Genomic DNA, 18378 nt, shown 5'->3' with positions numbered 1-18378 from the left:
TGGAATAAAACATGAAGTTTTTACATACCATACAAATAATTCAGATATTTCCAAAGTCTGTAATCAATAATTTTCACTCAGAACTCACTGACATATATAGAGAGTTTAGGAATTTTTTTTTTTGATAATTCAAGTCTAAAGTTCCAATTTTGTCTCAAGTTTTTACACATTTTAAACAATTTTATCTTTATATAGATTATTTATTCTTTATATTATGTTTGTATATATAGATTTTATAAATGAGATGCAGACTCTCCTATCAATATTTACTTTGTATGAAAACTCTAAAACTTCTCAGTGATTTTAAATTTCATGTTGCCTAATAATAATTTGCTTAAACATTTTATTCTGTCTCTTTAAAGGTTTTTATATGTACATTGAGACATCTAGACCCAGATTAGAAGGAGAAAAGGCTCGACTTCTCAGCCCTGTTTTCAGCATAGCTCCCAAAAACCCTTATGGACCCACGAACACTGCATATTGTTTCAGCTTCTTTTATCACATGTATGGACAACATATAGGTGAGATGGAAAGAATTACTATGTTTATTCTAAAGTAAATCGTAACTCAGAAGAAAAAGGTTCACAAACACATAGCATGAAATCAATTTTAGTCAAAGAGTATCATCACTGACTTTTAAACGGCTTACCGGCAAATCGCAAAATAAGATGCTAAGAATGTTCCCCCATCATGTCCTAATTTCCCAAATTTATATTAAAATTTGAAATTTGGGTGCATTACCTACCTCCTCTAGAATCCTAATTCAGGTAGACCATCAATAGGTTAAGTTCTTTATGAGATCTTCTTGGGAATTAATACCAGTATAATTTACTCTGTTTCTTTACAAAGAAATTTGCTTGAATAATGCCTCAGTGTATATTAATGACCGTGAAAAGAAACATTGCCATACTTGGAAGACAAGTGCTTTTAGCACTATCTACACATTTGGAATATTGGTAATAGTTTCTTGTTTATAAAGTATGCCTAACACACCTAGTAGGATTTAAGAACATCCTTGATCCTGAAAAACATACAAATATGAAGACACACTTCCTGCCCTTAGAGACCTTAAGAATAACAAAGGCTAAGATGAGTAAATACGCAATCATGCTAGACAGAATACCACATAACCTCGAGAAGGAACCTAACAAACCTGATAAGGGTGGTGGGTGGAAGGAATTCATGCAGATCTACAATTCTTTATGTGCAATTCTAAAATCAAAACAACTGAACACAAAATTGTTTTAAACGTAATTATCTGCCAACACATGCTAACCTGATCTACATGTGTTAGAATATCTGGCCTGAACTGATATGAACATATGTATAGTCTTTATTTATCCAAATGAGTGTGAACATATGTACTATTTACAGCAAAAATATTACTATGTTTAATTATGGGATTCTGTTTCAGTTCTTTCCTGGGGATGTCATATAATATACAAGACATACCCTCTTTTAACTTTCTAAAGTAAGACAAAATTCTGAATGGTGAAGCATATCTAGCTCCACAGAGGTTGACAAGGGATTGTGGACCTCTGTCTATTTGGAGGATAAGGCAATGCTTTGGGACAAAGAGAAATGTTTCTCTATGAAAGAAGTGTACATTTTTATGCTGAATCCCAAGATAATTTCAATATACTTTTAACTTCACAGCTGTTATTCTTATGCTCTTTATTGTCAGTGAATGCCTGCTTGTTCTGCTAGTTTTGTTCTGCTTATTTCAAAGAGAAAGCAGTTCTCCATTTCTTCCATGTTCTCAAACATTTACCACTTTGATACCTGTGCCATTTCTCTGCTTCCTCAGATGGTTGAAGGTTGCAGGTATTAGGTCTGTCACTTGGGTCCCCTCTCAGCAGGACACAGTCATGCTGTTTACTAAAATCTAGGCAAAAATATCTGTTCCAGACATGACTAATGGCTAGGTGAACTACCTCATTAGAGAGATGCTGCCTGTATCTAAAACCCTTCCTCTTTGCAAATATTATTCTAAGACACTCATTCATCTGTTAAACTGGGGTGCATTTATAGTCACTGGTTTTTACAAATTACAATCTTAGTTTTATTCCTTCTTTTGGAAATCCAGATTCAAAAATGATTTGTTCTGGATTTCTAATAGCCTACTTGCAGTTATTACTTCTTGGTCAACCATAAATAATCATTGCTCTTTTAACTGGGACTAATGGACAATATATCACTGAGAAGAGATGCAGTTTTTTTAATAATACAAAAAAGGGTGATCAGTTATTCATTATTTAGAAAAGAGGTTCCTCTTTGAAGTAAAGCCAGATATGTTATATTACTTATCTATTGCTGCAGATAAATTTCTCCCACATTTTGTACTTTAAAACACAATCATTTATGATCTCATATTTTCTGTGGGTCAGGAGTATGGGTATGGCTTATCTGAGTGTCTGTAGCTCTAGGCCTCTCATGAGGTTGCCAATAAGCTATCAGGTAGGACTGCTGTCTAATTTGAAGACCTCATTTGGGGACAATACCCTTCTAAGCCCACTCACTAGGTTTTTGGCAGGTCTCACTCCCTCACAGGTGTTGGACTAAGGATATTGATTTCTTGCTGGCTGTTGGCCAGAGGCTTTTCTCAGTTTTCTGCCATATGATGTCTCTATAGGACTGTCTTATGGCAGCAGGCCTCCTCCAGAGCAAGCGATCTATGAAGAGAGAACAAATACATGCCCAAGACTTTTTAATAACTTGATCACTGGAGTGATATCCCATAACTTATTCTATTTATTATAACTGATTGATCGTTCCAACTCACATTCAGGGGGAGGAAATGACACAAGAGTGTTAATCCTAGGAGGTTGAAATCATTGGGTAGCATCTTAGAGGTTATCTGCCACAGTGGTACAATTTCTTGTTAAGTTTTCATCAAAATTGATTTAAGAAAAAATAAATGAGAGCTTTAATGTGTCACCCTTTAACCGTTGATTTATATGTACATGATATAATACAATGTACATGATCTGGCTATTGACAATAATATAAGACTATTTCAGCAATCCTATGACCACTAGTAGGCATTTTGATTGATTAATCAGTTAAATTTCTAATTTTCTTACAAAGAAATTGAACCTCATATGAGGTCACTGGATATGACAAGAGCTTATTAAAAATCAGTAAAATATGTACTTCATTTATTTCTAGAAATGAGAATGTGAAATATAAGCATCATAACATACCAGGAAATTAAATATAAAAATACAAAAGACACTTATGAATACATTCATTGAACTTTATAACAATGGATCAAATACAGTTGTGTCTCTAGAAAGCTAATTTCACTGTGGAACAAATGGGAAGCAAGGAAAAGGAGTTCATTAATGACATCTATTCTCATGAATCTTAAGGGTGAAGAAGAAGTGATAAAGTAGAGAGATGTGGGATTGTAGAAGGACTTAAATAAGAGAGAAAAAAGAGTTAAAAGAAAGGGTAAATTTAGAGATACACAAATAAGAGGGAAGCAAGTTTCTTGAAGAGATGAGAATTTAGAGGTCTGGTGGGGGATCAGCCTTGAAGAGGATACTAATGTCTCTTCTACTGAGATGGGATGAAAACAATTAAGAATGTGGCTTCTGATTCATTCTTAGATGCAAGAACAGCAAACAGATGTGAAATTTGTCTTCCTAACAGTTTCTATTTTCTCTTTAAAATAAATGCAAAGGTTTCATTTTCAAAGAGTAAACCATTTTAGGAAAGTGGTAAAAGGAAATCGATACTGATCAGGGATATAGAGAGAGTTGGAGAGGTTGGAGATCAGGACATCAATCCTCAGCGTTTTGAAATGTATTTTGGGATATAATGCTCAGTTCGACTCTCCATCCCTTCTTGTGTATTGTACTGAATTAGTCTGCTAACTGCCTTCCTTGCTGTCTCTTTGGCCCCTAGTTTCTGGGGATAAAGATCATTCTCTAAAACTAGTAATGTAAGGGCCTCAAGGATACATGCTTTTCTGGCATCTCCTTGGGGCAGCTCCATGGTTTATTCCAGTTATACCTGAAGTTCTCCAAATCAATCTGTGTTGTATCTGGGGCTTCTTTACAGACTCTGTTTTTTGTCCTACTTGAATTGTATGCTTTGGAAGAGTAGAAACAATGATTCTTCTCATCACATGATACCCTGCAAATGTAAATGTTTATTTGACCATCCATAAATACTTATTAAGTAAATGAATATTTTTAAAAACATATGGTAGAAGTAGTACTTTTTCTCCTCTTTAATCATATAGGGTACTCATATTCTTCTTTCAAAATCCAACTCAAAGACATCTGCCCAAATTCCTCCCCATCCTCCCTGCTCCTTCTGTTGTCCTAACACCTGGTGCATATCTTTATCATGTTTGTCACCCTGACCCTTGTTAGACTGTAAGCTTCTTGAGAGCAATAGCATGATTTATTTATATTTGATCCTCTGGAAAAAAAAATGCTCAATAGATTTTTTAAAAATCACGCAAAAATAGATACTTTAGCTTCTGAGTGCGCGAGAAGAATGACAACATGAGGGAAATGAAAGTATGAGTTTAGATTGAAAACAGAAGGTAGTTTCACCAAGACCTTATAGGATAGGTTGGAAAAAAAATAGAAGTTAATCACTGACTTAACTTGAATTTGAATTTAAGTTATTTGGCAGCTAAAATGTAGAGGAAAACAAAAGTGTCACATATTTCTTAATTAATTAAATGAAATTTATCTTTATGAAAGTACTTAGTATTTTGTAAAAGTACTCAGTATCTATAAGCAATATAGATATTGCTATACTATATAGATATTGCTATACTCTTAGCAATATCTTTGTGTAGTATTTTTAGAAAAAACAAAAAACATGTACAAATAAAAATTGTATATACTGAAAGCCCATAATACATTAAAGAATAAAATTTGGGTTTTCAGCTGAAATATGATCCAGATATGTTACCTTATGATGATCTAACAAAATGTAGAAATAAAATTTAATGAATCTGAAATTAACCTCAATTAAGTTTGTCTTAATAAGATATCTCAGGTTATCCTTTAGCAAGAGCTGGATTAAAGCTTTCTCAGTGCTGACATTCAAAGATTTTTAAAAGGGGACTTAAATGTTTTTATACAAGGTGTAGAGAAGGCAAAGGTGACAATCTTTTGCATGATTTTAGGAGTCTGATTTTTATTCTTATTTTAGTCAAAGATCATATTTCTTCTGATTAGTATTTTTTTAAATCAACATTTTTGCTTATATCTCAGATATATTTGTAAAACAGAAAATCTACTCACATATTTTTCCCCTTGGCATTAAACATTGCGTGAGAGTCGATTTGAGCCTGAAAAAAAAATATTAAAGTGCCATTATTTTAGAGTCTTAATTACATTGACTGTAGAAGAATCTCAGCAAAATAAATATGTAATTTTGAGATACTTACATCTTGATAATTTCTCAGAATTAAGATTCTTGAAAAAGATAATTCCCTGGTGGTTGAGAGAATAGATATGGTTATTTAGTATTCTACATTTAAATATTAGAGAATAGCTACCAACAGTGGGCTGTTTGTTAATAATCGATATGAAGCCAATCTTTCTGTTAAGTATTATATAATGCTTTCGGTGAAGTCTTATTTGTAGTTAATACTGATAATGCCAATGTTATCAGTGTGAAAACAATGCAATAGAAAGAAGACATTCATTCAGTAAACTGCTTTGTTAAATTAAGATGTATTTTTTAAGGGGGTGGTAGATAGACTTTAACCATGACTTATTACCATGTATAATCAAAATATTATTACCGATCCTTGTCACAGACTCTCTAATAAGACCATATGTAATATGTAGTACATTTACCTTTTAAGTTTCTGGTTATGAACCACCAACTATCCCTAAATTTATTGTTTTCCTATTTACTTATTCATTGATGATGGTCCTGTTGAGGAGGAAGAAGTTTTCCTCTACTTCTCTGGGTTCTGGCTGGTCTAAGAATTAAATTGACATGAGATAAATTAACAGGAAAATCAAACAAAGTTTAGTAACGTGTATACATGGGAGAGACCCAAAAAAACTGATTAACTAGTCAAAATGGCCAAAGTCCTCACCTTGAATACTCTCCTCAGCTAAAGATAAAAGGATGTTGAGGGTGGGGAGAGTCAGCTATGGGAAGTTACCAGGAAAACCACAGTAACTGGGTGATTGTGATGCAGATTTAAGTCATTGCCTTCTCTATTGATAAGAGTTTCGAGAGACCTGGTTGTCCTCATGTATACATGTGTCCAGGTATAAGAGGGAGACACACTTACAAATGGAGATTTCCCTTATAAATGTACATGTTTCTTACAAAGGGGCAACTCCTACTTGGTTTTCAGAGTCTTTCCCACTTCTGCTGTTTCTCAGAAAATAACAAGCTTAAAACAATTAATATGCCAAAGAGACATATTTTAGGGTGGCAAATTCTGATCCCCTACGTTGCCTCAAACAATGTATAGTAGAAGCTAGGATGTTTAAACAAAATTAATAATGTGACTGAGAAAGTCTTGTGTTTCAAATATACATCTCATTTTCAGTGTAATTAATAAACAGTATTATTTCATCAATCAAATTAATGGTAAGCAAATAAGTTAAATGCTTTTGTTTCTCATCCAGTGTACCAGCCTTTTTAAACTAACTTCATTGGAAGTGTAGGTTTATTATGATGAGTACTTTTAACCGTAGGTCTTAGATTCACTCATTTCTGTTCAATAGGATGAATTGCACATGCTATGTGCCTAGTGGTGTTTAGGGAACTATAAAGGATAAAAGAGAATTAGGATAAAAGGTTCTTATCCATCAAATAGTTTATCATTTATTTAGGGTAATAAATTACTGAATAAAAGCCAAAAAGTAATATACACCAAAAATGCATGACAGGCCCATGCCATGGGTGAACAAGGAGAGAACACCTAGAACAGCAGAGTTAAAATAAAGTCTCTAAGGAAGAAAAGGAATGTAAACCATCCTCTAAAAGAGGTAAGTGTTGCTGAATGCAAGTTAGTGTGCCCTATGCACAGTGAGGCCAAACAAACCCAAGTGTCAGAGTTTGTACCAGGGAAAGGTTTATTGCAAAAGCCAAGCAAGGAGAACACACAGGTCAAGCTACAAAGCCCAAACTCCCTGATGGTTTTGGGGGAAGCGTTTTTATAAGCAAAATTTGGGGTGAGCCATGCAGGGTATGAGACTTTCTTCTGATTGGTTGGTGCTGAGGTAACAGGGCAGTGCTCCAGGAATCTTGTGCTCAGCCATATATTATCATCCTCCACCTAGGTGGGGCCCTTAGTTGTGCAGAAGAATTCGAAGATGTTGTTATGTATACTTCTTCAGGAGGAACCAGGACCCTGCCCCATCACTGCACTATTGTTTCTTGACTGTTCCTCCTTTGTTTCTGCATTCCTTCACTTTTCTGGTTAGCAACTGTTTGAATTTGCCCTTTGGTAGTCCTGAAAGGTCTAGGAAACTGAAGCCTTGTTCCTATAAGCAAGAAATGGAAGGCTTGGAAAGGATTTGTACCTGGGAGGGCCCCACAGGGTCCTGCTCGGCTTTAGAACCAAATAATGACAAGATCTATATAAGGTCTCTGCATATATCAGAGAAATAGAAAGCCTGATGAAAGCTATGTTTTAGCAAATTTATTGGACACTAATGTAGAGATTCAACTGGATACAAGAAGGCATGGTAATGACTGGAAAAAGTAAACTGACCCTTTTTTTTTTTTTTTTTTTTTGCGGTACACGGGCCTCTCACTGTTGTGGCCTCTCCCGTTGCGGAGCACAGGCTCCGGACGCACAGGCTCAGCAGCCATGGCTTACGGGCCTAGCCGCTCCACAGCATGTGGGATCTTCCCGGACCGGGGCACGAACCCGTGTCCCCTGCATTGTCAGGTGGACTCTCAACCACTGCGCCACCAGAGAAGCCCTGAACTGACACTTTTTATTTAAGATATCCTTGCAATTATATATTTTAAAAAATAATAACAATGAATGCTGCAGCTGTTTCTATTCAAGCAGAAAATAATGATTTTATAATTTCCCATTTTGTCTGTGTGTATAATACAAATGATGTTACCAATTACCTATCCGTAGACATAGCTCTTCCCTGGAGCTAGGTGATTTTGCCACATCTTGAAACTCAAATTAATGAGTCTGTATTAATGATTAGAATAAAAATGTGATTTATATTCAAGTGATTCCCCAGGCTTTGGAGTAAAGCAAATTACAGATTAATTTATATGAACTTAGTAATTTCAAGTATCTATTAAGAAAAAAAAAATGTCATGAAGAACCTAGGGGTAAAACAGGAATAAAGACACAGACCTATTTGAGAATGGACTTGAGGATATGGGGAGGGGGAAGGGTAAGCTGTGACAAAGCGAAAGAGAGGCATGGACATATATAAACTACCAAATATAAGGTAGATAGATAGTGGGAAACAGCCGCATAGCACAGGGAGATCAGCTCGGTGCTTTGTGACCGCCTGGAGGGGTGGGATAGGGAGGGTGGGAGGGAGGGAGACGCAAGAGGGAAGGGATGGGGGAACAGATGTATATGTATGACTGATTGACTTTGTTATAAAGCAGAAACTAAAAAAAAAAAAAAAAAAAAGAATATCATAAAGGCATATCCAGCTGGAACCATTTACACAAACTGTACAGCCTGGAGGCAGGGGATGGACTTAATGACCCTAGGCTAATCAATTCCTGCTTCCTAACACAAGGAGTGATTGCAAAGTAATGATCCACCAGCTCCAGACAAACATCACTTATATATTAAATGAAGTTTCTGATTCCTCATTCCATGATAAATGTATGGCTAATCCTGATTCCTGATCCATCGTAAATTGCTCTTCTCCTCAGGGTCACTAAGTGACATTTGACTGTGAGTTGTAGAGGAAGTTAAGCGGGAGAGCTTCAGCTGGAGTGGGCACAGTATTGTAGGTATAGTAAATGTTTGCATTAATCTGTTGCCATCTGTCTTTATTTTGCTAACCCACTCAATCGGACACCATAAATGTTAACAGACATAGAAATGCTTTTCTTCAACATTAGCCACACATATCTTCTTGCTTCACCTCCGGAATCTCAGACAGCCCTTGATTATCATAAGCAATGCCACGATGATCCCCTAGCTCCCTGAAGTGGCTCTGAACAGTCATGCCATATAAGGCATTGTTCCTCATCCACAACCAGTTTTTGGATTCCATCTCAAGGCTCCAGTGCTCCTGTATTTGGCAGCAGATTTTTCCCCCTCTTACACAGAAAGATCCAGAATTCAACCTTTAGCTCATCTTCTAAGAATGTGGACTCAAGCTGGGGTGGTGAAGGTAAAAAAAAAAAAAAAAGTATACACATTTTAGGACATATATTTAACTTATTTATCTAAAACTTACAAAGCACATATTTATAGTAAAATAATTAAAAGTAAGTTTATGCTAAGGACTTAATGAAAGAAGAGAACTTGGTAACAGTAATTATAAATAATATTTAAGCAAGTTATATTTTATACTGCAATTTATATGAAATAATATTAAAATAAGAAGTGTGTTATTGAATAACGGCATGAATAACCCCAAAACTTAGGTCACTGCTCATGAGATAATACAGCATTTAGTTCATTTAGCCTTTCTGACTGTAATCCCTAAGCATGAGATGAACAAGTTATCTCTAACTCTGGCACCTAACTCTTAAAGACTGGTGACCAAAAGATAAGAATTAGGAAACCCAGAAGAAAAAGATAGTTACGTTTTGCTTACGAACTTCAAACTTGTGTCATGGCACTACATAACATTTGAAAATCCTTGGGGATGATTAAATTCATACCTATTGATATCTGGTGCTTACCAAAGCATAAACACACTGCCTCTGAGGATTTAAAGTTACTTTTAAAGGGTATTAACACAATCCACCATATTCACTTTGTAATTTTCTTACTGCAATACTATAATAATGCTCTGAATCAGCTTTGCTGAATCTAACTTCTCTTGAATAGCTTTATTCTGTTTTGCAAGTTCTAATTTTGTTGACCAAGACAACGTGGACATAAGTTTAAGTAAGTTTTGGTACTGAATTCTCTTTTATAACTTAAAAGCTGTAAACATGCTATAAAAAAATTTCCAAAATCATTTGTCTGTTAATAGCATTTTTGTCATCAGCTCTAAAATAGACCAGTGAATCAATAATTTGTATTCATTGATTTGGAAAATGGAATATAATTAATATTATGTACAAAATAATAAGACATTTAAATTACAATATATTTGAAAGAACTTATTTCAGTTATATTTCTAGTATCTTTTTGTTATATAAGAAGTAATACGTGCCTTTTTAAGTAAAATCTAGCTATATAATCTATTCAAAAACTAATTCAAAATCTGGGATAATTTACACCTGGCCTCTTTAGACCTAAGAAAAATATTTTTCACATAGTTCACATTCAATAAATGTAAATAGTAATAATTCAAGTTTGAAATTATATTATATATGTAAAAAGAAAATGTTATTTAAGAAAAAGTAAACATGATCACAGCAAAGCATATTCTCTGAGATAAAATACATTCAGTATAGATATAGTAATCTACCATTATTGATATAGTAATGGTAAGTCATATATATTAATGTGTTTTATTTCAAAAGTATGTATTTATTACTTTAAGAAAATTCTGAAAGACACATAGTAAACATTGCTTTGTTAGCCTAATTAAAATGGATAAGTCTAAAAAGCGTATAATCATTTTATTAGCATTTAAAAGAAATTTCCATGTACTGATTTGATGATAGGATTGATTCCTGTTACTTTAATCAAAATAACAGGCCATGCTACCCAAGAGAAATAAGACTTCCATATAAAATGGTAATTCATTCACTGCCATCTATTTACATTAGCACCTCACATTTACTGAAGTATCCATTGATAATTTTTTAATGTATGGAACAACTTGAACTGAATTGGTATCTTAGAGGGAGCAGGCTTCATTTTTTTACATGCAAGCTATTGAAAGACTTCTACTAGGTTAAGAAGCTAAGGTGATACATTTAAGAAATACAAAAAATAAAATAAAATAAAAATAAAAAGATAACTGATACTTTCCTTTCTGAAAAAGCAACACAGTTTAAATAGAAGTCAGTAGAAATTATTACAGCTCAACTCAATCAGTTACCGCTGATACAGCTAGAGGCTATAGTAGAGGTAGGCCATGGAATAGGCAAGCAGTCCTTGCCTATTTAATTCCCACACAGGCTATTTCTTCAAATAATTTCTGAAAGGTATATGCTACATAATGCTTTGTTCATCCAATGACAACAGGATCAAAAATGTATTATCACTTTATTTAATGTTTAATGCAATTTATTTATTTATTTATTATTTTTAATATCTTTATTGGAGTATAATTCCTTTACAATGGTGTGTTAGTTTCTGCTTTATAACAAAGTGAATCAGTAATACATATACATATGTTCCCATATCTCTTCCCTCTTGCGTCTCCAACCCTCCCACCCTCCCTGTCCCACCCCTCTAGGTGATCACAAAGCACTGAGCTGATCTCCCTGTGCTATGCGGCTGCTTCCCACTAGCTATCTATTTTATGTTCGGTAGTGTATATATGTCCATGCCACTCTCTCACTTTGTCACTTACATGTCCCCCTCCCCATACCCTCAAGTCGATTCTCTAGTAGGTCTGTGTCTTTATTCTGGTCTTACCTCTAGGTTCTTCATGACATTTCTTTTTTCTTAGATTCCATATATATATGTTAGCATACAGTATTTGTCTTTCTCTTCTGACTTACTTCACTCTGTATGACAGACTCTAGGTCCATCCACCTCACTACAAATAACTCAATTTCGTTTCTTTTTATGGCTGAGTAATATTCCATTGTATATATGTACCACATCTTCTTTATCCATTCATCTGTCGATGGACACTTCGGTTGCTTCCATGTCCTGGCTTTTGTAAATAGAGCTGCAATGAACATTGTGGTACATGACTCTTTTTGAATTATGGTTTTCTCAAGTTATGTGCCCAGTAGTGGGATTGCTGGGTCATATGGTAGTTCTATTTGTAGTTTTTTAAGGAACCTCCATACTGTTCTCCATAGTGACTGTACCAATTCACATTCCCACCAGCAGTGCAAGAGTGTTCCCTTTCCTCCACACCCTCTCCAGCATTTGTTGTTTCTAGATTTTTTGATGATGGCCATTCTGACCGGTGTGAGATGATATGTCATTTTAGTTTTGATTTGCATTTTTCTAATGATTAATGATGTTGAGCATTCTTTCATGTGTTTGTTGGCAATCTGTATATCTTCTTTTTTTTTTTTTTTTTTTTTTTTTTTTTTTTTTTGTCACAGCTTACCCTTCCCCCTCCCCATATCCTCAAGTCCATTCTCTAGTAGGTCTGTGTCTTTATTCCTGTCTTACCCCTATGTTCTTCATGACCTTTTTTTTTTCTTAAATTCCATATATATGTGTCAGCATACAGTATTTGTCTTTCTCTTTCTGACTTACTTCACTCTGTATGACAGACTCTAGGTCCATCCACCTCATTACAAATAGTTCAATTTCATTTCTTTTTATGGCTGAGTAATATTCCATTGTATGTATGTGCCACATCTTCTTTACCCATTCATCCAATGATGGACACTTAGGTTGTTTCCATCTCCGGGCTATTGTAAATAGGGCTGCTATGAACATTTTGGTACATGTCTCTTTTTGAATTATGGTTTTCTCAGGGTATATGCCCAGTAGTGGGATTGCAGGGTCATATGGTAGTTCTATTTGTAGTTTATTAAGGAACCTCCATACCGTTCTCCATAGTGGCTGTACCAATTCACATTCCCACCAGCAGTGCAAGAGTGTTCCCTTTTTTCCACACCCTCTCCAGCATTTATTGTTTCTAGATTTTTTGATGATGGCCATTCTGACTGGTGTGAGATGATATCTCATTGTAGTTTTGATTTGCATTTCTCTAATTAGTAAAGATGTTGAGCATCCTTTCATGTGTTTGTTGGCAGTCTGTATATCTTCTGTGGAGAAATGTCTATTTAGGTCTTCTGCCCATTTTTGGATTGGGTTGTTTGTTTTTTTGTTATTGAGCTGCATGAGCTGCTTATAAATTTTGGAGATTAATCCTTTGTCAGTTGCTTCATTTGCAAATATTTTCTCCCATTCTGAGGGTTGTCTTTTGGTCTTGTTTATGGTTTCCTTTGCTGTGCAAAAGCTTTTAAGTTTCATTAGGTCCCATGTGTTTATTTTTGTCTTTATTTCCATTTCTCTAGGAGGTGGGTCAAAAAGGATCTTGCTGTGATTTATGTCATAGAGTGTTCTGCCTATGTTGTCCTCTAAGAGTTTGATAGTGTCTGGCCTTACATTTAGGTCTTTAATCCATTTTGAGCTTATTTTTGTGTATGGTGTTAGGGAGTGATCGAATCTCATACTTTTACATGTCCCTGTCCAGTTTTCCCAACACCACTTATTGAAGAGACTGTCCTTTCTCCACTGTACATTCCTGCCTCCTTTATCAAAGATAAGGTGACCATATGTCCGTGGGTTTATCTCTGGGCTTTCTATCCTGTTCCATTGATCTATCTTTCTGTTTCTGTGCCAGTACCATACTGTCTTGATTACTGCAGCTTTGTAGTATAGTCTGAAGTCAGGGAGCCTGATTCCTCCAGCTCCATTTTTCGTTCTCAAGATTGCTTTGGCTATTCGGGGTCTTTTGTGTTTCCATACAAATTGTGAAATTTTTTGTTCTAGTTCTGTGAAAAATGCCAGTGGTATTTTGATAGGGATTGCATTGAATCTGTAGATTGCTTTGGGTAGTAGAGTCATTTTCACAATGTTGATTCTTCCAATCCAAGAACATGGTACATCTCTCCATCTATTTGTATCATCTTTAATTTCTTTCATCAGTGTCTTATAATTTTCTGCATACAGGTCTTTTGTCTCCTTAGGTAGGTTTATTCCTAGATATTTTATTCTTTTTGTTGCAATGGTAAATGGGAGTGTTTCCTTGATTTCACTTTCAGATTTTTCATCATTAGTATATAGGAATGCCAGAGATTTCTGTGCATTAATTTTGTATCCTGCAACTTTACCAAATTCATTGATTAGCTCTAGTAGTTTTCTGGTAGCATCTTTAGGATTCTCTATGTATAGTATCATGTCATCTGCAAACAGTGACAGCTTTACTTCTTCTTTTCCAATTTGGATTCCTTTTATTTGCTTTTCTTCTCTGATTGCTGTGGCTAAAACTTCCAAAACTATGTTGAATAAGAGTGGTGAGAGTGGGCAACCTTGTCTTGTTCCTGATCTTAGTGGAAATGGTTTCAGTTTTTCACCATTGAGGACGATGCTGGCTGTGGGTTTGTCATATATGGCCTTTATTATGTTGAGGAAAGTTCCCTCTATGCCTACTTTCTGCAGGGTTTTTATCATGAATGGGTGTTGAATTTTGTCGAAAGCTTTCTCTGCATCTATTGAGATGATCATATGGTTTTTCTCCTTCAATTTGTTAATATGGTGTATCACGTTGATTGATTTGCGTATATTGAAGAATCCTTGCATTCCTGGGATAAACCCCACTTGATCATGGTGTATGATCCTTTTAATGTGCTGTTGGATTCTGTTTGCTAGTATTTTGTTGAGGATTTTTGCATCTATGTTCATCAGTGATATTGGCCTGTAGTTTTCTTTCTTTGTGACATCCTTGTCTGGTTTTGGTATCAAGGTGATGGTGGCCTCGTAGAATGAGTTTGGGAGTGTTCCTCCCTCTGCTATATTTTGGAAGAGTTTGAGAAGGATAGGCGTTAGCTCTTCTCTAAATGCTTGATAGAATTCGCCTGTGAAGCCATCTGGTCCTGGGCTTTTGTTTGTTGGAAGATTTTTTATCACAGTTTCAATTTCAGTGCTTGTGATTGGTCTGTTCATATGTTCTATTTCTTCCTGATTCAGTCTTGGCAGGTTGTGCATTTCTAAGAATTTGTCCATTTCTTCCAGGTTGTCCATTTTATTGGCATAGAGTTGCTTATAGTAATCTCTCACGATCTTTTGTATTTCTGCAGTGTCAGTTGTTACTTCTCCTTTTTCATTTCTAATTCTATTGATTTGAGTCTTCTCCCTTTTTTTCTTGATGAGTCTGGCTAATGGTTTATCAATTTTGTTTATCTTCTCAAAGAACCAGCTTTTAGTTTTATTGATCTTTGCTATTGTTTCCTTCATTTCTTTTTCATTTATTTCTGATCTGATTTTTATGATTTCTTTCCTTCTGCTAACTTTGGGATGTTTTTGTTCTTCTTTCTCTAATTGCTTTAGGTGCAAGGTTAGGTTGTTTAGTCGAGATATTTCCTGTTTCTTAAGGTGGGATTGTATTGCTATAAACTTCCCTCTTAGAACTGCTTTTGCTGCATCCCATAGGTTTTGGGTCGTCGTGTCTCCATTGTCATTTGTTTCTAGGTATTTTTTTATTTCCTCTTTGATTTCTTCAGTGATCACTTCGTTATTAAGTAATGTATTGTTTAGCCTCCATGTGTTTGTATTTTTTATAGCTCTTTTCCTGTAATTGATATCTAGTCTCATAGCATTGTGGTCGGAAAAGATACTTGATACAATTTCAATTTTCTTAAATTTACCAAGGCTTGATTTGTGACCCAAGATATGATCTATCCTGGAGAATGTTCCATGAGCACTTGAGAAAAATGTGTATTCTGTTGTTTTTGGATGGAATGTCCTATAAATATCAATTAAGTCCATCTTGTTTAATGTATCATTTAAAGCTTGTGTTTCCTTATTTATTTTCATTTTGGATGATCTGTCCATTGGTGAAAGTGGGGTGTTAAAGTCCCCTACTATGATTGTGTTACTGTCGATTTCTCCTTTTATGGCTGTTAGTGTTTGCCTTATGTATTGAGGTGCTCCTATGTTGGGTGCATAAATATTTACAATTGTTATATCTTCTTCTTGGATCGATCCCTTGATCATTATGTAGTGTCCTTCTTTGTCTCTTCTAGTAGTCTTTATTTTAAAGTCTATTTTGTCTGATATGAGAATTGCTACTCCAGCTTTCTTTTGGTTTCCATTTGCATGGAATATCTTTTTCCATCCCCTTACTTTCAGTCTGTATGTGTCTCTAGGTCTGAAGTGGGTCTCTTGTAGACAGCATATATATGGGTCTTGTTTTTGTATCCATTCAGCCAATCTGTGTCTTTTGGTGGGAGCGTTTAGTCCATTTACATTTAAGGTAATTATCGATATGTATGTTCCTATTCCCATTTTCTTAATTGTTTTGGGTTCGTTATTGTAGGTCTTTTCCTTCTGTTGTGTTTCTTGCCTAGAGAAGTTCCTTTAGCATTTGTTGTAAAGCTGGTTTGGTGGTGCTGAACTCTCTCAGCTTTTGCTTGTCTGTAAACGTTTTAATTTCTCCATCAAATCTGAATGAGATCCTTGCTGGGTAGAGTAATCTTGGTTGCAGGTTTCTCTCCTTCATCACTTTAATTATGTCCTGCCACTCCCTTCTGGCTTGTAGAGTTTCTGCTGAGAGATCAGCTGTTATCCTGATGGGGATTCCCTTGTGTGTTATTTGTTGTTTTTGCCTTGCTGCTTTTAATATGATTTCTTTGTGTTTAATTTTTGACAGTTTGATTAATATGTGTCTTGGCGTATTTCTTCTTGGATTTATTCTGTATGGGACTCTCTGTGCCTCCTGGACTTGATTAACTATTTCCTTTCCCATATTAGGGAAGTTTTCAACTATAATCTCTTCAAATATTTTCTCAGTCCCTTTCTTTTTCTCTTCTTCTTCTGGAACCCCTATAATTCGAATGTTGGTGCGTTTAATGTTGTCCCAGAGGTCTCTGATATTGTCCTCTGTTCTTTTCATTCTTTTCTCTTTATTTTGCTCTGCATTAGTTATTTCCACTATTTTATCTTCCACCTCACTTATCCGTTCTTCTGCCTCAGTTATTCTGCTATTGATCCCATCTAGAGTATTTTTCATTTCATTTATTGTGTTTTTAATCGATGCTTGATTCATCTTTAGTTCTACTAGGTCCTTGTTAACTGTTTCTTGCATTTTGTCTATTCTATTTCCAAGATTTTGGATCATCTTTACTATCATTATTCTGAATTCTTTTTCAGATAGACTGCCTATTACCTCTTCATTTGTTAGGTCTGGTGGGTTTTTATCTTGCTCCTTCTCCTGCTGTGTGTTTTTCTGTCTTCTCATTTTGCTTATGTTACTGTGTTTGGGGTCTCCTTTTTGCAGGCTGCAGGTTCGTAGTTCCTGTTGTTTTTGGTGTCTGTCCCCAGTGGCTAAGGTTGGTTTAGTGGGTTGTGTAGGTTTCCTGGTCGAGGGGACTAGTGCCTGTGTTCTGGTGGATGAGGCTGGATCTTGTCTTTCTGGTGGGCAGGTCCACGTCTGGTGGTGTGTTTTGGGGTGTCTGCAGACTTTTTATGATTTTAGGCCACCTCTCTGCTAATGGGTGGCGTTGTGTTCCTGTCTTGCTAGTTGTTTGGCATAGGGTGTCCAGCACTGTAGCTTGCTGGTCGTTGAGTGAAGCTGGGTGCTGGTGTTGAGATGGAGATCTCTGGAAGATTTTCGCCGTTTGATATTATGTGGAGCTGGGAGGTCTCTTGTGGACCAGTGTCCTGAAGTTGGCTCTCCCACCTCAGAGGCACAGTACTGACTCCTGGCTCCTCAATTTGGGATGATTTGTTGTCTATTCATGTATTCCACAGATGCAGGGTACATCAAGTTGATTGTGGAGCTTTAATCCGCTGCTTCTGAGGCTGCTGGGAGAGGTTTCCCTTTCTCTTCTTTGTTCTCACAGCTCCCGGGTCTCAGCTTTGGATTTGGCCCCGCCTCTGCGTGTAGGTCGCCGGAGGGCGTCTGTTCTTCACTCAGACAGGAAAGGGTTAAAGGAGCAGCCTCTTCGGGAACTCTGGCTCACTCAGGCCGGGCGGGAGGGAGGGGCACGGAGTGCGGGGCGAGCCTGCAGCGGCAGAGGTCGGCGTGACGTTGCACCAGCCCGAGGCGCGCCGTGCGTTCTCCCAGGGAAGCCGCCCCTGGATCCCGGGACCCCGGCAGTGGCGGGCTGCTCAGGCTCCCGGAAGGGCGGTGTGGACAGTGACCTGCGCTCGCACACGGGCTTCTTGGCGGCGGCAGCAGCAGCCCCAGCGTCCCACGCCCGTCACTGGGCTCCGCGCTTTCAGTCGCGACTCGCGCCCGTCTGTGGAGCCCCTTTAAGCAGCGCTCTTAATCCCCTCTCCTCGCGCAGCAGGAAACCAAGAGGGAAGAACAAGTCTCTTGCCTCTTCGGCAGCTCCAGAGTTTTCCCGGACTCCCTCCCGGCTAGCTGTGGCACATTAGCCCCCTTCAGG

At 36.6% G+C, this 18378-nt stretch overlaps 1 protein-coding gene across 2 annotated transcripts in view; it reads left to right on the top strand.

The window, feature by feature from the left end:
* Positions 1–18378, top strand: part of MDGA2 (MAM domain containing glycosylphosphatidylinositol anchor 2) — a gene marked incomplete at both ends in the record, with an annotated part of 734576 nt that overhangs the window by 693579 nt on the left and 22619 nt on the right. For both annotated transcript variants that reach the window (XM_079699828.1, XM_079699829.1), the window contains one exon: positions 363–521. In XM_079699828.1, the coding sequence (XP_079555954.1) occupies positions 363–521 (159 nt within the window). The remainder of the gene's footprint in view (positions 1–362; positions 522–18378) is intronic.

The sequence above is a fragment of the Hyperoodon ampullatus genome (assembly GCF_949752795.1).
Source record: "Hyperoodon ampullatus genome assembly, chromosome: 3".
Taxonomy (NCBI): Eukaryota; Metazoa; Chordata; class Mammalia; order Artiodactyla; family Ziphiidae; genus Hyperoodon; species Hyperoodon ampullatus.
The sequence above is the reverse complement of the archived record's forward strand: the minus strand, read 5'-3'. Positions and strand labels throughout refer to the sequence as shown.